The sequence below is a fragment of the Schistocerca serialis genome, chromosome 2 (genome assembly GCF_023864345.2).
Source record: "Schistocerca serialis cubense isolate TAMUIC-IGC-003099 chromosome 2, iqSchSeri2.2, whole genome shotgun sequence".
NCBI classification, from domain to species: Eukaryota; Metazoa; Arthropoda; class Insecta; order Orthoptera; family Acrididae; genus Schistocerca; species Schistocerca serialis.
In genome coordinates, this window is record NC_064639.1 from 972,021,217 (window position 1) to 972,042,160 (window position 20,944).

Sequence of the window (20,944 nt, forward strand, 5' to 3'; positions counted from 1 at the left end):
GGTTGTGGACCACTGCGGCTGCGGCGGGGACGGAGTCTCTCCGTCTTTTCTAGGCCCCGGTTAACATACAATACAAACAAATAAATACAAAAGGGAAGATGGGACTGGTGTCATCAGTTTGTCTTCTTCTTCCGAGTTTCAGGAACTGAAAACTCCCTTTATCGCCACTGCGAATAGTTTTGGTGATGGGAATCTCCATGCATGAATCAGATTTCAGTTCTGAACTTCGCGCTGTCCTATCTAACAAACGGAAACTGTATCATTTAGGTATATCCTCCGCAGTATACCCTTTAGCAAACAAATTGTGTACTCATGTTTAGAAAAAAAGCGTAACGTAACACTTCGAACGATTAGAGGTAGGACGTTCATATTCACAGGAAGTGTACACCAATAAGTTCTGCAAAAATGATTAGCATTTGAACCAAGTCACCCTGTGGGTTCAAGGTCAACATTCATGTCACGGCGCAACACTATCTACAGGCAAAATGTGCCTGCTGCTCTCGTTATCGGTGTAAGCCGAAAAATGGCTCAAATGGCTCTGAGCACTATGGGACTTAACTTCTGAGGTCATCAGTCCCCTAGAACTTAGAACTACTTAAACCTAACTTAACCTAAGGACGTCACACACATCCATGCCCGAGGCAAGATTCGAACCTGCAACCGTAGCGGTCGCGCGGTTCCAGACTGTAGCAGCTAGAACCGCTCGGCCACCCCGGCCGGCGGTGTAAGCCGAAGGTAATAAATCAGTGTGACTTGAGTAGACGTTAAGGATGTCTCGGAGACGTGTGCGCGAATGTCAGATCAGTGACTTTGAAAGAGGACTTGTTATTGGCAAAGTAGAATGTGATGCATCCATCCAGGAAATTGCTGTTCGTGTAGGCACTGCAGGACAGATCTGCGTCCTCCTAGGCTCTGGTGCAACAGAGGAACAGTGGAACAGCGTAACACAGCGTTTATTAACACCTTGATCCACCAGTCCGCCTACCTTTGAAGAATGTGCAGAAACATGCTAGACGGGAATGGTGTAACGACGTCAGTGGGGACAGGAATAGCATCAGATAGTGTTTTCAGACGAATACAGTTCCTGTTTGTTTGAAAATGAGGGCCGCATTTTGTTTAACCGCAAACAGGGGAAGCGGCATCACATTGACTGCATTCGCACAAGGCATACATCCACTTATGGTGTGGGGTGCTGTTTGGTACAACCACAAATCACAGTTGCTGCATGTCCAGGGCACTGTGACCACTGGACTCGCATTCGGGAGGACGACGGGTCAATCCCGCGTCCGGCCATCCTGATTTAGGTTTTCCGTGATTTCCCTTAATCACTCCAGACAAATGCCGGGATGGTTCCTCTGAAAGGACACGGCCGACTTCCTTCCCCATCCTTCCCTAATCCGATGAGACCGATGACTACGCTGTCTGGTCTCCTTCCCCAAACCAACCAACCACTGTGACCAGTGTGACGTACGTGAATGACAGCCTGCGACCCATAACCACACCCTTTCTGCGCCATAAACCAGACCCACCCTTTCAGCAAGACAATGCACGACCACATGTTGTTGCACGTACACTTTCCTTCTTGGTGTCACAGGATGTCAGCCTTTTACCATGGCCAGCCAGATGATCAGACTTGCCGCCAATCGAAAATGTGTGGAATATGGAGAAACGATGGGTTCTGTGCTGTGATCCAGTGTGAAGCACCACAAATTACCTTTGGAACCAGGTGAATACAGCATGGATAGCTATATAACAGGATACCATTCGCGCCTTATACACGCGGATGCCATCACGCGTGAATAAATTATCAGGGCCCAAGGTGGACCCTGTGCCTACAACGCAACAGGACACATGCTGACCACGGCGACTGAAATGCAATCATCTCTGCAGAACATACTAATGTACATCCTGTGAAAATGAATGTCATATCTCTAGTAGTTCAAGGTGTTCTGTCTTTTTTGAAAAAGAGTGTTCATTGAACGTTTGTTAATGTGGATTTAAATGATAGAATAAAAAAAACAACACATTCTAACTTTTACATAAAATTATGCAATATACGCAACAGAAGCAGAGAAGAAGACCTGTCTCGATGACCAACTGAACGTGACGAGCAACTTACTCTTTATGTTGATATAAAAAGCAGTAAAACTATATTCGAACATGCGATCATCAGAATACTATCACACAATACCTCTTCTTTCACTCCCCCGTCGTTCTCTCGAAGTATCTACTAAGAAAACCCAGTTGTATGAAAACCTCCAACGTACCCTTCCCCATTCTTTAACACCTATTCTAGGCATATCCAGCGCTCATACACAAACTAGAAAAAGCGCCAGGTGGGCAACACTTCCATACACAAGAAACCAACAAACCCCAAGTGAATAAACATGCCTTCCAACAACAAAAATCACCGAGCGAGATGGTGCAGTGGTTGGCACACTGGACGACGGTCCAAACCCGCACACTGAACGACGGTTCAAACCCGCGTCCGGCCATCCTTATTCAGGTTTTGCGTGATTCCTCTAAATAGCTTCAGTCAAATGCCGGAATGGTTCCTTTGAACGTGCACGGCCGATTTCCTTCCCCATCCTTACCAAATCCGATGGGACCGATGACCTCGCTGTTTGGTCACCTCCTTCGAATCAACCAACCAACCAACAAAAAATCATCACGTACTATCAATCTGAACTAGATCATCAGTCAAAGGTTTCACGTCGTATACCACAAGCAAAACCAAGTGCGAAACACAAGAAAACAGAAAATTTCAATGGAAGTGTATGTCGACTATTTTAAAGTGGAAGAGCGTCTCATAACCTACTACCAGATGAGAAGGAACACAAAATTTTGGAGCAGGGTAATAACAATTTACTGTGTGTGCATTATTTTAGGCCTTTCTTCCGCAGTCGCACTTTTAGAAGTAATAATGGCAGTCATGCCGCCTTTTGTGAAGGTGGGAAGTGCTGGTTCAAATGGTTCAAATGGCTCTGAGCACTATGTGACTTAACATCTGAGGTCTTCAGTCCCCTAGATTTAGAACTACTTAAACCTAACTAACCTAAGGACATCACACACATCCATTCCCGAGGCAGGATTCGAACATGCGACCGTAGCAGCAGCGCAGTTCCGGACTGGAGAGCCTAGAACCGCTCGGCCACTGCGGCCGGCGTGTGAAGTGTAATTTAGACTATACGGGTATCCTACTTTATGTAAATCATCACTGATAGTGAATGTAGCACTTATGTTCCTTTTTACCAATCGGTTTCTCAAGTTTAAAACTGCTTGTTAGGCCTCGCGTTTTTTTTTTTTTTTTGAGTTCATTATTTTGTCCTATGTACAGGTGTCCAATTTTTAGCACATTGTACTGCACTTGCTACCTTATTTTCTCGTTTATGCGTTTTTATATCCCCATATTTAGCTAGTGATTATGTCTATCTTGTTACGTGTACAGAATCAAAGACGATTGCATTCGTGATCGAAACAACGTGCACTGCGAGGTGAATGTGGGTTCACAAAAATATTGTGACTAGGAGAAACGAGACATATCGCCAACCTGCCGCCTGTACCTTGTGTGTGTGTGTGTGTGTGTGTGTGTGTGTGTGAGAGAGAGAGAGAGAGAGAGAGAGAGACAGAGAGAGCTCGCGCGCTTGAGTGTGCACAGGGGTGTGAATACAGAAGCTTTCTTCTTTGCGAGAGTTGCATTATGGGTATTGGGAGAAACGAGAAATGTTGCAGAAAATTGGATGTACCTGGAATAGTAACAATAGTAACAGGGGATGTTTAAGGGTGCGTCGGAGGTTTTTGGTAGTTATTTGAAGGCAATCGCTTGATAATAAGGGACTGTGTACCAGTGTTCTGATGATCACTTGTTGGAATATCGTTCTACTGTTTTTTCTGTTGATGTAAACAGTAAGTTGCTTGTCATGTTCACTTGGGCGCTGAGACAGGTCTTCTCCTCTGCTTTTGTTTTGTATATTTCACAATTTTTTTGTAAATTTAGGAGTCGTTTATTACTGTTTAATGTGATCGTTTTACAGCTACGTGAACAAACGTTTGACGTACTATGTTGTTGTTGTTGTGGTCTTCAGTCCTGAGACTGGTTTGATGCAGCTCTCCATGCTACTCTATCCTGTGCAAGCTTCTTCATCTCCCAGTACCTACTGCAACCTACATCCTTCTGAATCTGCTTAGTGTATTCATCTCTTGGTCTCCCCCAATGATTATTACCCTCCACGCTGCCCTCCAATACTAAATTGGTGATCCCTTGATGCCTCAGAACATGTCCTACCAACCGATCCCTTCTTCTGGTCAAGTTGTGCCACAAACTTCTCTTCTCCCCAATCCTATTCAATACTTCATCATTAGTTATGTGATCTACCCATCTAATCTTCAGCATTCTTCTGTAGCACCACATTTCAAAAGCTTCTATGCTCTTCTTGTCCAAACTATTTACCGTCCATGTTTCACTTCCATACATGGCTACACTCCATACAAATACTTTCAGAAATAACTTCCTGACACTTAAATCTATACTCGATGTTAACAAATTTCTCTTCTTCACAAAACGCTTTCCTTGCCATTGCCAGTCTACATTTTATATCCTCTCTACTTCGACCATCATCTGCTCCCCAAATGGCAAAACTCCTTTACTACTTTAAGTGTCTCATTTCCTAATCTAATTCCCTCAGCATCACCCGACTTAATTCGACTACATTCCATTATCCTCGTTTTGCTTTTGTTGATGTTCATCTTATATCCTCCCTTCAAGACACCATCCATTCCGTTCAACTGCTCTTCCAAGTCCTTTGCTGTCTCTGACAGAGTTACAATGTCATCGGCGAACCTCAAAGTTTTTATTTCTTCTCCATGGATTTTAATACCTACTCCAAATTTTTCTTTTGTTTCCTTTACTGCTTGCTCAATATAGAGATTGAATAACATCGGGGAGAGGCTACAACCCTGTCTTACTCCCTTCCCAACCACTGCTTCCCTTTCATGTCCCTCAACTCTTATAGCTGCCATCTGGTTTCTGTACAAGTTGTAAATAGCCTTTCGCTCCCTGTATTTTACCCCTGCCACCTTTAGAATTTGAAAGAGAGTATTCCAGTCAACATTGTCAAAAGCTTTCTCTAAGTCTACAAATGCTAGAAACGTAGGTTTGCCTTTCCTTAATCTTTCTTCTAAGATAAGTCGTAAGGTCAGTATTGCCTCACGTGTTCCAGTATTTCTACAGAATCCAAACTGATCTTCCCCGAGGTCGGCTTCTACTAGTTTTTCCATTCGTCTGCAAAGAATTCGTGTTAGTACTTTGCAGCTGTGGCTTATTAAACTGATGGTTCGGTAATTTTCACATCTGTCAACACCTGCTTTCTTTGGGATTGGAATTATTATATTCTTCTTGAAGTCTCAGGGTATTTCGCCTGTCTCATACATCTTGCTCACCAGATGGTAGAGTTTTGTCAGGACTGGCTCTCCCAAGGCCGTCAGTAGTTCCAATGGAATTTTGTCTACTCCGGGGGCCTTGTTTCGACTCAGGTCCTTCAGTGCTCTGTCAAACTCTTCACGCAGTATCGTATCTCCCATTTCATCTTCATCTACATCCTCTTCCATTTCCATAATATTCTCCTCAAGTGCATCGCCCTTGTTTAGACCCTCTATATACTCCTTCCACCTTTCTGCTTTCCCTTCTTTGCTTAGAACTGGGTTTCCATCTGAGCTCTTGATGTTCATACATGTAGTTCTCTTATCTCCAAAGGTCTCTTTAATTTTCCTGTAGGCAGTATCTATCTTACCCCTAGTGAGATAAGCCTCTACATCCTTACATTTGTCCTCTAGCCATCCCTGCTTAGCCATTTTGCACTTCCTGTCGATCTCATTTTTGAGACGTTTGTATTCCTTTTTGCCTGCTTCATTTACTGCATTTTTATATTTTCTCCTTTCATCAATTAAATTCAATATTTCTTCTGTTACCCAAGGATTTCTACTAACCCTCTTCTTTTTACCTACTTGATCGTCTGCTGCCTTCACTACTTCATCCCTCAGAGCTACCCATTCTTCTTCTACTGTATTTCTTTCCCCCATTCCTTTCAATTGTTCCCTTATGCTCTCCCTGAAGCTCTGTACAACCTCTGGTTCTTTCAGTTTATCCAGGTCCCATCTCCTTAAATTCCCACCTTTTTGCAGTTTCTGCAGTTTTAATCTACAGGTCATAACCAACAGATTGTGGTCAGAGTCCACATCTGCCCCTGGAAATGTCTTATAATTTAAAACCTGGTTCCTAAATCTCTGTCTTACCATTATATAATCTATCTGATACCTTTTAGTATCTCCAGGGTTCTTCCATGTATACAACCTTCTATCATGATTCATAAATCAAGTGTTAGCTATGATTAAGTTGTGCTCTGTGCAAAATTCTATCAGGCGGCTTCCTCTTTCATTTCTTAGCCCCAATCCATATTCACCTACTACGTTCCCTTCTCTCCCTTTTCCTACACTCGAATTCCAGTCACCCATGACTATTAAATTTTCGTCTCCCTTCACTATCTGAATAATTTCTTTTATTTCATCATACATTTCTTCAATTTCTTCGTTATCTGCAGAGCTAGTTGGCATATAAGCTTGTACTACTGTAGTAGGTGTGGGCTTCGTATCTACCTTGGCCACAATAATGCGATCACTATGCTGTTTGTAGTAGCTTACCCGCATTCCTATTTTCCTATTCATTATTAAACCTACTCCTGCATTACCCCTATTTGACTTTGTGTTTATAACCCTGTAGTCACCTGACCAGAAGTCTTGTCCCTCCTGCCTCCGAACTTCTCTAATTCCCACTATATCTAACTTTAACCTATCCATTTCCCTTTTTAAATTTTCTAACCTACCTGCCCGATTAAGGGATCTGACATTCCTCGCTCCGATCCGTAGAACGCCAGTTTTCTTTCTCCTGATAACGACATCCTCTTGAGTAGTCCCCGCCCGGAGATCCGAATGGGGGACTATTTTACCTCCGGAATATTTTACCCAAGAGGACGCCATCATCATTTAATCATACAGTAAAGCTGCATGCCCTCGGGAAAAATTACGGCCGTAGTTTCCCCTTGCTTTCAGCCATTCGCAGTACCAGCACAGCAAGGCCGTTTTGGTTATTGTTACAAGGCCAGATCAGTCAATCATCCAGACTGTTGCCCTTGCAACTACTGAAAAGGCTGCTGCCCCTCTTCAGGAACCACACGTTTGTCTGGCCTCTCAACAGATACCCCTCCGTTGTGGTTGTACCTACGGTACGGCTATCTGTATCGCTGAGGCACGCAAGCCTCCCCACCAACGGCAAGGTCCATGGTTCATGGGTGGGGGGGGGGGGGGGTACTATATGTCCACTAAAAGAATCGCCCACCCGATTCTACGAGAGTGAGTCAAATGAAAACCTTAAATTTGTAATAACAAGCCGAAATTTCGCGCCGTTATCCTGTAAGTTGGTAAGCGTGCTACAAACAGCATGCAGAATGGCCTGTAGGTGGCAGCATAGTGCAGATGCACTCATACCGTCGCAGTATCAGTATAAAGATGGCCGCCCCACTTGCGACTTGCACCAGGGAAGAACAGCGTTCTGTTATTGGGTTTTTTCGTAGTGACGGTGTGAAACTTATTGAAATTCATCGATGAATGAAGGTTGAGTACGGTGATGCATGTTTGTCACAGCAGAAAGTCTAAATTGGAGTAGGAAGTTCGCAAATAGTGTGACTTCAGTGGAAGATGCTCCTTGTCCAGGTCAGGCACAACGAGTTGTGACTCCACAGAACATTGCAGCAGTTGAAGCCATAGTGAAGGAAAACCGCCGAATGACATTGCAGCATGTTTACTGATTAGTCGTGGGTTAGCACACCACATTGTGCATGATGTGCTCCAGTTTCACAAAGTGTCTGCAAGATGGGTGCCACGGCAGCTGACTCCTGAAATGAGAGAACGACGTGTTGATGCTTGTGAAGAACTTCTTCGGCGCTTTGAACGAGAAGGTGATGGCTCCCTTGCAAAGAACCGTTACTGGGGACGAAACCTGGTTTCACTTCCACCAACCGGAAACGAAGAGAGCGAGCAGGGAATGGCGCCATTCTTCATCACCAAAGCCAAAGAAGTTTCGAACAGAACCAACAGCAGGGAAGGTTATGGTGGCTATCTTTTGGGACGAAAAAGGCGTCATTTTGGAGCATTACATGCCCAGAGGGACCACTGTCACCAGTGCATCACACACAGATCTCCTAAAAAATCATCTGCGGCCTACAGTCAAATCAAAGCGTCATGGATTGTTGACAGCACGTGTCCTTTTGCAACATGACAATGCAAGGCCCCACACTGCCCATACAACAGTTGCAACAATCACCGACCTACATTTTGAGTGTCTTCCTCATCCACCATACTCACCAGACCTTGCCCCAGCGATTTCCATATGTTTCGACCACTCAAAGACGCAATGAGAGGAAAGAAGTTCCGTTCTGATGAAGAAGTACGCCACGCAGTGCATGAGTGGTTGCGCGGACTATCAAAAGAATTTTTTTCTAAAGGAATTTATGCACTTTGTAAGCGCTGGAGGACTTACATTGAGCGTGGGGGAGATTATGTTGAAAAGGTTTGTACCACTTGTGCACAATAAATAATATCATAAAAAATATTTAAGGTTTTGATTTGACTCACCCTCGTACGTATTGATATTAAATAGCAATACTGCATTTTAAAAAAGGGATATACTGTGTAAAAAAATGTTGTACATTAGTTACAGTAGTCTAATTGGTCTACTGTTTCTTTTACATCGTGTTCGTTTCGTTTCTTGTCAGTCTAATTATTGCATGATGTTTTGGTAGCTGTCATTTACACTAACATCCTGTCACACACGTGACACACTTATAACTGAACCTATGGAACAAGTACATGTTTAAATGAGTTGTAGCTGTTATTAAAATCGCTACTGTTGCGGGTCGCGCCCGCCATTTGGCGTTCTCCACTGACGTGACTGGCTGTTTGGTTGCCGGCAGGCGGCCACGGCCGCGAGTGGGTGTCTCCCGCGGTGGCGCTGTTCGTGCTGCGCCAGCTGGTGGAGAACTATCAGGTGAACCGGCGCGTCGTCGACGCCGCCGAGTGGTTCGTGCTGCCCGTGGCCAACCCGGACGGCTACGAGTACAGCCACACCACCGACCGCCTGTGGCGCAAGACCCGCTCCACGCACACCTCGGCCGCCGCCAGGTACGTGCCCTCTGCCCCAGCTGCAAACGTACCTCGCTGCAATGTTCTAAGGGTGACTCAGAGGCCCCTACCGATCCGTTCTATGCAACCCGCACTACGTCCCTACCGATGCGTTTTATGCAACCCGCACTACGTCCTTACCAGAAACGATATCCAGACAGGTCACAGCCACGTAATCGATGTAAGTTCCCTCTCAAAGCTTTGTTTGCAAATTGAACCATGTGTAAAAAATACAAGTGAGGATTGGCCAGGAGTTAAACCGTATTTTTGGCCCAAGAGACATCTTACTTCTGCCACACTTATCGAAGTGTCTCCAGTCCTTCCATGTGTTCAAAAATAGCTCTGAGCACTATGGGACTTAACTTCTGAGGTCATCAGTCCCCTAGAACTTAGAACTACTTAAACCTAACTAACGTAAGGACATCACACACGTCCATGCCCGAGGCAGGATTCGAACCTGCGACCGTATCGATCGCGCGGTTCCAGACTGAAGCGCCTAGAACCGGTCGGCCACTTCGACCGGCTTTCTGTGTGTGATCAGCCGTGTAGTCTTACAGGTTTTGGATGTTTCTGTAAGTTTATTCCGTTTTTAGTGCTCAGTTTTTCGTAACTACTTCAAAGGTGTTGCTTTATGGAGTATGTATCACCATTGGAAACAACGAAACTAACAGGAGACATGAAAAGTGGAAGTGCAGAAGTAACAATCTGCAGGTATATAACCCTATGAAAAGATCAACACCGATGTCATTTAAGAAACTCCACATGACAGAACAATATTGTTGTCTATTTCGCTGTGGAAATCTGAAGCACATTCTCATAATGTCACACAGTAACTAGTAAAGTGTATGAAGGCATCTTTTGGGGTGACGAAATTTAGGGGCCATCTTCGGAAATTTTGTGGTGACGTGTTCTGTTAGAATGCCTATGTAAGAATGGGGGGGGGGGCGTAAGAGGAATTGCGAGCTTTGTTGAAGAACAGTTTGGATTTGCTTTTGATGGGTTCGGTAATTTATGGAAATTTGTTTGCGTCTAGAGATCTCTGATAGATGTGTAACGGGGTGCATTTAGTGCTAAGTGCAAAAATTTGTTTCGTGCGATCGAACTTTCTTAATATTAGCGACCCTGTACTCAATGAGCGAGAGAATGTGAAAATCTTGCGCGTGGTATTTGAAGGCGTTGCGGGTTGCATAAAACCGAGACTCAGGGGCCGCTGAACCACCCTCTTTAGCAGAATACATTGCTTCTTTACTCGGTGTTTAAGGGATGTTCCCCTGCTACCACGCTGGAGAAGAGACCTGATGACTGGAGTGTATGTGTGTGTGCGGCAGGTGGTTGTGGCGGCAGTGCGCGGGGGCGGACCTGAACCGCAACTGGGGCTTCCACTGGGGCGGCGCGGGCGCGTCTCGCGACCCCTGCTCGGAGCGGTTCGCGGGCCCGCGCGCCTTCAGCGAGCCCGAGGCGCGCGCCGCCGCAGACTTCCTGACGGACCGCGCGGGCCGCGTGCGCCTCTTCCTGTCGCTGCACGCCTACTCGCAGGCGTGGCTCGCGCCCTGGGGGCACTCGCGCAGGCCGCCGCCCGACGCGCAGGACCTCATGGACGTCGCCCGGCTCGCCGTGGAGGCCGCCGCCCGCGTCACGGGCCAGCCCTACCGCATGGGCCACGCCAGGGACCTCGCCGCGCCCAGGGCCGGTCAGTGCTCTCTCCTCTACACCAGTTGCTGCCCGTACATTAAGGGCAGGCGAACAACACTCCGACATGAAACTTCCTGGCATATTAAAACTGTGTGCCGGACCGAGACTCGAACTCGTGACCTTAGCCTTTCGCAGGCAAGTGCTCTACCAACTGAGCTACCCAAGCACGACTCACGCCCCGTCCTCACAGTTATACTTCTACCAGTACCTCGTCTCCTCTTCCAAATTTACTAGAGCACATGCCCGCAAGGGTCCCGAGTTCGCGTCTCGGTCCGGCACACCGTTTTAATCTGCCAGGAAGTTTCATATCAGCGCACTCTCCGCTGCAGAGTGAAAATCTCATTCTGGAAACATCCCCCAGGCTGTGGCTAAGCCATGTCTCCGCATATCCGTTCTTTCAGGAGTGCTAGTTCTGCAAGGTTCGCAGGAGAGCTCCTGTAAAGTTTGGAAGGTAGGAGACGAGGTACTGGCAGAAGTAAGGCTGTGAGGACGGGCGTAGCTCAGTTGGTAGAGCACTTGCCCGCGAAAGTCAAAGGTCCCTAGTTCGAGTCTCGGTCCTGCACACAGTTTTAATCTGCCAGGAAGTTTAATACTCTGACATTTTGCAGATGATGCAGTAACGGTATCTGATCAAAAGAATCTGGACACCATTCGTACACTTCGTAACGTATTACTATCTTTGCGACGTTTCTCATCGAGCCATATACGTTATCTCGTATTCCTAACTGCTTCTCTCATACAAATAATGATAAAAATTCAGAAATTCAGGGTCGCCACCAGTCCAAGCCCTTCCTAACAATTTAGAAAAAAATCGGAGCTGGAAAATTATTAGTTTAATTACTTTAATAATTTAACTACAAGTATGAACATGTCTTTAAGTAGCCAGATAAATAGCACTCCATGTCATGCATCAAGCAACACCACAGAATTTATCTTTCACGTAGATTATTTATTGTATCTAAGTAATTTGGTTGCACATCCTAACTACACATAACTGGTGCCTGACTAGAAATATTTAAGTAAGAATTACGTGAGAATGTAACTGTGGTGTGCGTGCTGTAAGACCTTCGGTACACACACCATCATATTATTTGACTTGTCGGTCTAACGAAGTAGGCGAGTGTCAGCAATATGTCTTGTGGTCTTATCGTGGCGTGTTTATCTTCTGCCATTAGGTCAGACGATAGAAATGCCACTTGCACGCTTAGAGTAGCAGTTTGACGGTGACCAACTTTAAACAGAACTTGATTAATTTTCACACTCAACTATTAAAATAATAAAAAGCATAGATATTACGTAACTTGATTCTGGATGCTGTTTACAATTGACAATCTGAAGTTCCTTTTTCTTGGTACGTTAATCTTATTCTCACATATCTCTGATACTTGACAAAGTGTCTATACATTTATCTTCATGGCTATGTACAGGAATATGATAATCTTCTTAGGTGCAGACTGAAACTTGGCTATAGACTGGTACAGACTAATGTAGACTGGTGCAGACAAATGCAGAGTGACTAATCGGAGGTCTGCACACTCGTTATAATACCTCGCGCGTTCAGGTATCACTGCGCGAGTGTGATCCGCGAGGAGAAAAGGTTCTACGTTAGTAGCAATCTCATTGGCTGCATTACATATTAATACGCGGATCGGCGGAAGCAGAATTTCGTGCGTCTCTAAGGCAGCGCCATCTCGTAGTGCGGAGTTGGACGAGCGCTGCGCCTGCGCTGTTGTGCTTAGCGGGGCGCGCTCTAGTGGGAAAGTTGTGTACGCGCTGACTACGCGGAACTACGTACACAACACTGATCTAAAGAATCTGGACACTATTCGTACACTTTGTAACGTATTACTATCTTCACCACGTTTCTCATCGAGCCGTATACGTTATCTCGCATTTCTAACTGCTTCTCTCACACAAATAGTGATCAAAATTCAGAAATTCGGGGTCGCCGCCAGCCCAAGCCCTTCCTAAAGCCGTCGGCACACGGACCGTGCTGTCGAACGTTAACGTTGAGCGTGCCAGGTTCAACGTGCTGCTGAAAGCTCAGGAACGATGCGACTTGTGCATACGGTACGTGAGCCCCAACGTGGCATACGCGATCGTAAAGCACTCCAGCGGCAGTCTGAGGGATGTTTCTAGTTCGTAAATCACACTGTTTACTCAAAGGGCGCGCGTAAAATTACCACGTTAGCTCTATTAAATCGCACATTTCCTCCATCGTCCACGAAAAGGAAAGTACCATGTCCAGTCAATAAGGACACAGGCTTATAAAAGGTCCATTACAAACAGTGCGGTACAAATTTGGAATACTTCTCTGCGTAAGATAAACATTATTTCATCATTCCCACATTTTAGTAAAACCCCAAGGTCAGTCTTAGTTGATCACTGTTCCTACTGAGTAACAGAATCTTTGCAACATGTGAATTACGAAGCGTAAAAGAAAAAGGAGCAAAATATCTTTATACAAGTAGCGCAAGCTGTCCTATAGATTAAGCCAATCGAACAAAGTCACTCCTCAAAAAAAGGTGAACTTATATTTACATAACATCAAATATTATAGCATATACTTATATTAAACTAATAATAAAGTATCAGAACCTAATAGAAAAGGCAAATGTTGGGAAAAAATTGGAATTTTTAAGACGCGAACCACCGCCTCAACAAAAACTTATTATTGAACAGCGACGCTACACATTACGTTAAACCAACAACAATAGCTTGTTGCTAAATAATAATGTCTTACGCCTTGCTAAAAACGTTAATCGTAGATAATTATGTTACTAATTGAAATTTAATTATAACAAATTGTACTAAGAACAATGCGTTTTGGGTGGATCTTCAGTGTGTCACTGCCTTCAAATAGCCTACTCTCATAACACGCAAGTTACAATAATTGTTTTGCCACAAATATGATGTTTCTCATTATTTTATTGGAACGAATCACACAACTAACAACGGGTTTCCCAGTGATTCTCAATTTTCTGGTTCTCAGAAACGGCATATATACGTATAGGCTTGAAATGAATGCCAATATGGCGTCCCATAGCTCTGTACTGAAGGGAGACGGCGCGCGTGTGACGTAGGTAGCATTGTGCCATCTCATTGGTCAACGCTCGACGCACGGTCAGAATATCTGACATGCCAGATATTGCTCTGCACGTTCGGAAAGACTCCCGAACGTGCTATTCCACGCTATGACGTCAGAAACTAGGCACGCTCAACGCTCAACGTTCGGATGCACGGTCCGTGTGCCGACGGCTTAACCATTTAGAAAAAAACGGAGCTGGAAAATGATTAGTTTAATTACTTTAATAGTTTGACTACAAGTATGCAAATTTCTTTAAGTAGCCAGATAAATAACACTCCATGAAGCAACACCACAGAATCTATCTTTCACGTACATTATTTATAGTATCTAAGTATTTGGTTGCACATCCTAACTACTCAAAACTGGTGCCTAACTAGAAATATTTAAGTAAGAATTACGTGAGAATGTAACAGAGCACAATTTAACTACAGCAAGGAGAAACACAAAAAACGGGGGTGGGAGACAATGATACTATCATCTCCTTTGCATTAATACCATAAAAATATCTCAGTGAGATTCGCATTACGATTCTACACATGCACTATTCTGGACAGAGGTTTAACCAATGCACGAAGTTGTGCGATAATTATTCAACATACTAACTGCGTCTGCTGCTTGCAAACGGCCGAACTAGAGCACGTGCTGCATTCCGAATCAAACGGTTGTGCTGCTTTGCAGAAAGCGCACGAAAGAACAGATATTCTTGCAGAAATCATAGCTCATTAAAAAAGCAAACTGTTAAAGCCTATTGCGGTGCCGTGGTGGACCAGAAGGGTAATTTATTACCAAACACGTGGCAAAAATCGACACACAAAGACAAAAGCAACTTCCACAAAATATAACATTAAAAATCATTAAAAATCACACTCGCTTCGACACAGTATTACACTCACGTACGGTTGAAGTGATCCTAACCAGCTTTTCCTAATCAGATTTACCGTTTGAAATTCTAGTACATTGTTGTTCAAAATGAACAAGGTAACTTCCACACTTTTCAACTCAACACCCAAAAATCGCCATTTAAAGCAATATAGTTATGGCACATTCGGAATAATAAATCGCTTCACACGCTTCAGTTAAGCTGAAGTTCTTAAGTATTTCAACAGTTATACATAACGAAGTCTTAACTCAGCCTGCTTCCTATCACCTGAAACCCCCCCTTAAGAGCTACGATCCATACTCACTAAGCGTTCACCGAAGAGTGCCGGTTTCTCTTTCGAGATTACCTAGCTCCCCGTGCAGCGGAAGCTGCCAGAGGCGTAGTCCTCCGTCAGCAACCGCACACACAAAAAAAACAGCCTTCGACTAAGATGCGTAAACCTCTCTGTTCAGGTATTGGAAACCTAAGTTGGTCATCCTGTGCTCGCCTTCGAACGAGAAGCAACATCGTCTGCTCCCAGCAGACGATGACCAACTCAGCGTTTCCCACAAAACAAAACCGAAACCCCACATTAAAACAAACGTATAATATTCAATAGGCCTTATTTGAGTGTTCAGTCTTTCTGGAAGAGTTCATGAATTGAGTTAAATCAGGTAGTAAAGTGAATAACTTGTACCGAATTCGACAAGCGTCTTATGAAACTACTTCACAGAGACATTTCAACTTATGAGGTGTACCCATCCTTTACTACGTCTTCATCTCTCTCGGGGACACTTTCAGTGAGATGTCTGAATGTCTACAGAGCAATGGCAGGCCATTCTTCCTCAAGGGCCCAAACCAGAGAAGGTAGTAATTCTGGAATCTCATACTTGGAGCAATGTCGGTTGGTTGGTTGATTTGGGGGAGAGGACAAAACAACGAGGTCCCATCAGATTGGGGAAAGAAGTCGGCTGTGCCCTTTCAAAGGAATCATCCTGGCTTTCGCCTGAAGCGATTTAGGGAAATCACGGAAAACCTAAATCAGGATTGGCGGACGTGGGTTTCAATCATTTTTGTCCTGAATGTGAGTCCATTATACTAACCATTGAGCCACCTCGCTCGGTGGAGCAAAGTCGACATTCTAACTCATCCCAAAGGTGTTCCATTAAGTTTAGGTATGGAGTCTGGGCAGGCCAGTCCATTTCAGGAATCTTGTTGACCAGAAACCATTGCCTCACTGGTGCTGCCTTCTGACAGGATGCAGTGTCACTCTGGTACAGTCATCGATTCCGAACCCTTCCCTTACTGTTCGCAGAATACAGTGCTGTAAAATAAGTTCATGCTCTTCCGCATTAAGCACAACAAGGGGATGATGCCCTAACCACGACAAACCGTAACACCACCTCCTTTGTACTTCACTGTTAGCACAACACACTGTGGCAGGCAAGGTTCTCCAGGCATTCGCCAAACCCAGAGCCTTCCACCGATTTGCAACAGGATATAGTACGTTTATCATCCCAACCCACTCCATTACAGTAGTTCACTGTCTAGACGGTTTCGCTTGTTTGAACTATCTCAAGAGTGTCAGCAGTGACTACAGAAATGCGTGCCTCATGATATGAGCTGCTCAACCACTGCAACCCAATATAATTCCATGTGGACACTCATTGTGGTAGCTGGACTTTCGGTAGCACTTCGGAATTCAGGAGTCATTCCTTTCGTTGGTTTCCCGCGATTTTTTGTTCCTGATAAATTTGTTTCAGAGCAGGATTTTCCCTACCTGATTTAATTAACTTTCTAAGTTGCTCTGAAGATTTTCTTACCCCCTGTGTTATCCAAGCGTTAGTTCTAGTTTTTACTTTAATTTTATTTACAGGGAATGCATTTTCATAGTTATGTTTGTAGCAAGCTAAAAATATTTAAACTTCATATCTGCATTGTCATGTTTACCCGAATCCCAGTTTGAATTTTTTAACAATGAATTAAAAATCCTAATATTGTCATCATTCACACGTCTTCTATAGAAGTATTTCTCACTGTTCCTGGAATTTGCGCTGAGTACATTATTCACACTAAATTTTATTACTTTTGAGAATCCAGCGTCAATCATTCTACACTATGATCAAATGTTTGCAAGTCAAAAAAGTATTTGATCAAATGTAGTTTTAGTGCCAAGTCTAGTGCATTCACGGACAGCGGGTCATAAATTATGTGAATATAGCAAATTTTTCAGTTTATATTTTGACAGGTTATGTTAAAGTTTACATTGAAATCTCCAACTACAATAATGTTTTCTTTAAAATTTCTTATTTCGCTAAAGAGTCTTTATGCACTGTCCAAGAACACCATAAAGTTGCCTGATAGGGATCGGTACATGCAAACAATGGTTATTTTGGGTTCTTTAATTTTGCAAACACAATATTTAAACACTTTACGTTACTGAACTTAAATTCTTTGCATTCAATTCCTTACTTAACATATATGCATGTTCCTCCTATGCAGTCTCTCTGCAGAAGCTACTAATAATTTCAAATCCTGTTGTTCTAGCAGTACAAGCTTGGTTATCCTTTAACCAATGTTCACTCACACATGAAACTGATATATCCTTTAGCTGATCAAGCAATAGTACTTATAAATTTGTTACTTCGCTGGCATCGAGTGACTATTTCATATTCGAAGTGACTGATATTTCCTGATCAAACCATTTTGCAGTTACTGCTTTCCTACTAACAACAAAATTCTCTTCACCTCCTTTTATGCTGGCGGGTCCGCTTCTCGTGACACATATTCATCAATTTTGCGTTACATAGGGGTGTCCAGACTCTTTTGATCAGGTAGTGTATAGGGTGATCCGTGGATGTGGATAAACAGGCTTCACAGCTAAGCAATATGAGATTGGAGAGGCGAAAATCTGTGAGGTTTTGGTACCAACATGGCTGCCATTTCGTAAGCCGTCATCTTGGATATAACTCGAAATTTCCAAATGGAAAAGTAGTCAGTTGACATATGAAACCGATGCAGAATTACACAAGAACAAAATGGGGTCCATTTCAGTACAGCTTTCTCCTTTCTCGAGTTGTGAATGATGTTTCTTCCTTGCAAGTGACGTGGCTGTTGATTACATTAATAAAGAGGTACCGTACACATTTAAACTGACTGACAAGAAGAGTGGTGCACCCAAGAGACATAGTCGGATATCATTGTAAGTTCGTACACGTAGACTCAATCGATGGATGTGTAAACGATTATATTTGCAATTCTGTGTGAGAGGGAGAATGGCCACCAGAGAGCATTACTCTTGTTTAGGTGTTTAGTGTTCTTACGAGGACTGGTAGAGTATATAAAGGGTGTGAGCAGCATCAGATGTTGAGAGACAATTGTGAATGACACAGAGGTGCTGCGTGCTTGTGCGAGACAGCGTTATCAGCAACTGACAGAGTTTGAATAGAGTCTTGTTATCGTTGTGAGTCTCCATTTGGCTGGCTGGTCTAATGCTGCAGTAACTGGATTTGTGGAGCATTCAGATGTGATAGCGGCCAAATATTGGACTGCATGGAAACGTGATGGTAGGCACATTCATCGTCAAGATTCCTGTCCAACACAGTCGGTCACCAGGAGGTAAGATCACCGTACTGTACACCGAACAGATCATAATCGCTTACAACCACTAATGGACCCCCTTCGACAATTCTTGTCATCCTGCATTATGCACCGCAATACAAATGGTATCGTTCGATGATGCCGTGTCCGGGACACATAAACTGTTGATGAACGTCGTCACATTGTGTTCAGTCATAAATCAAGGTTCTGCACTATCCCAGATGACCATTGGCAGCGAGTATCATGACGAACTGGAGATAGGTCCCATTCTTCCAACGTTTTGTAAAGGCACAGTGATGTTATTTCTGGCGTCATGCTGTGGGAAGCCATCGGAGATGACTTCAGGTCATGGCTAGTTGTGACTGAGGGAATTCAGAACGCACAACGGTACGCCACAGACATCCTGCGGCCTCAGCTGTTGCCTCTCATGCGACAGGAGCCTCGTGCCAGTAAGGACAATACTCATACACTTTCTGCCTGTGTTGAGGTACTCCTGTGCCAGCAGGATCACCAGATCCACGACAGAACATGTGTGCGACAGGTTCGGAAGTCGGCTTCGTCGAAGTGCCAGTATCCAGGACATAAAGGACCAGTTAAGACAGTTGTGGGCCAGTTTGTCTCGGGAGAGCGTCCAGCAGCTGGGTGACAACCTTGCCAAAGAATCATGGCATGCATACAGATCCGAAGAGGTGCAACGTCTTAATGATAAGTGAGCTCATCCTGTCGTCTTCTTTGTAAATTCGACTTGATTTTGAAATCACTGAAATAACATCAAACACCCTCTCAACCCAAGAATTTTCCTTTTGGTTCCTCTTCTCCTTTTGCGTGCTTCATGTGTTTTGTCAAGCCGTTCAGATCGTCTTGGTAACAGAACAGAGGAGCATTTGAGTTATCGCAGAGGATTTCAACTGACGCTGTACAGACAAATCACTCATTACCCACAATCCTGTGGTGAAATCCTGCACTTCTAATGAAATTTTATTACTTGTCTCTTAATTGCAATATCTACTACTTTCTGACAAAAATTTGTGTAAAGAAATATATCTTTGCAAGACTGACTACATGCACTCAGATCTACGTTGTAGCCCTTATCCAGTTCTGCATCTACATCCATGCCAAAGACACCACTCTGAATGCATGGCAGAGGATACTTTCTGCAGTATCACATATTGGGATTTATGTTTCCTTGCCATACGCATATGGAGTGAAGAATGATGTATTAAACATCTCTGTGTGAGCTGTAATTAGCGTAATCTTGTCTATGAGTTCCCAGTGGGAACTAACTTAAAATTTAGAGAGAGAAATTAAAAGCTATATGGTGCGCTGATAATATCCTAATCTACATCTACATGGATACTCTGAAAATCACACTTAAGTGCATGGCAGAGGGTACATCGAACCATCTTCACAATAATTCTCTACTATTCCAATCTCGAACAGGTCGCGGGAAAAACTAACGCCTTTAGATAAAGGCGAGCTCTTAGTTCCCTTATTTTATTATGATGACCGTTTTCACCTAGGTACGTCGGCATCAACAAAATAGTTTCGCATTCGGAGGAGTAAGTTAGTGATTGAAATTTCGTGAGAAGATTCCGCCGCAACGAAAAACGCCTTTGTTTTAATGGTGCCCATCCCGAGTCCTCTATCATTTCAATGACACTCTCTCCCCTATTTAGCGATAATATAAAACATGCTGCTCTTCTTTGAACTTTCTCAACGTATTCCGTTAATCCTATGTGGCAAAGATCCCAGAGCGCGAAGCAGTACTCCAAAATAGGATGGACAAGTGTAGTGTAGGCAGCCTCTTTAGTAGAGCTAGTGTTCTGCCAATAAAACACAGTCTTTGCTTTGCTTTCCTCACAACATTTTCTGTGTGTCCTTTCCAATTTAAGTTGTTCGTAATTGTAATTGCTAGGTGTTTGAATTTACGGCCTTTAGATTTGACTGATTTATTGTGTAACCGAAATTTAACGCACTCCTTGTAACACTCATGTGGATGACCTCACACTTATCATTATTTAGATTCAATTGCCAATTTTCGCACCATACAGATATCTTTTCTAAATCTTTTTCCAATTTGTTTTGATCTTCTGATGACTTTATTAGACGATGAACGACAGCATCACCTGCAAACAATTTAAGACTGCTGTTCAGATTATCTCCTTAAATTGTTTATATAGATAAGGAACAGCAGAGGGCCTATAACACTAGCTTGGAGAACGCCAGAAATCACTTCTGTTCTACTTGCTGACTTTCCGTGAGCTACTAGGAACTGTGACCTCTCTGACAGGAAATCACTAATCCAGTCACATAACTGAGACGATATCCCATGAGCACGCAATTTCAGTACATGCTTGTGTGGCAAAGTCAAAAGCTTTCTCAGAGTTTAGTAATATAGGATGAATTTGTAATCCCTTGTCAATAGCCCTCAACACTTCGTGTGAATAAAGAGCTAGTTGCGTTTCACAAGAACG

The 20,944-nt window shown here is 43.8% G+C and overlaps 1 protein-coding gene across 1 annotated transcript in view; it reads left to right on the plus strand.

Moving 5' to 3' along the window:
- Positions 1–20,944, plus strand: part of LOC126456560 (carboxypeptidase B-like) — a 247,576-nt gene that overhangs the window by 218,042 nt on the left and 8,590 nt on the right. The window contains exons 6-7 of the mRNA XM_050092306.1: positions 9,024–9,231; positions 10,560–10,921. Coding sequence (XP_049948263.1) covers positions 9,024–9,231; positions 10,560–10,921 — 570 coding nt within the window. The remainder of the gene's footprint in view (positions 1–9,023; positions 9,232–10,559; positions 10,922–20,944) is intronic.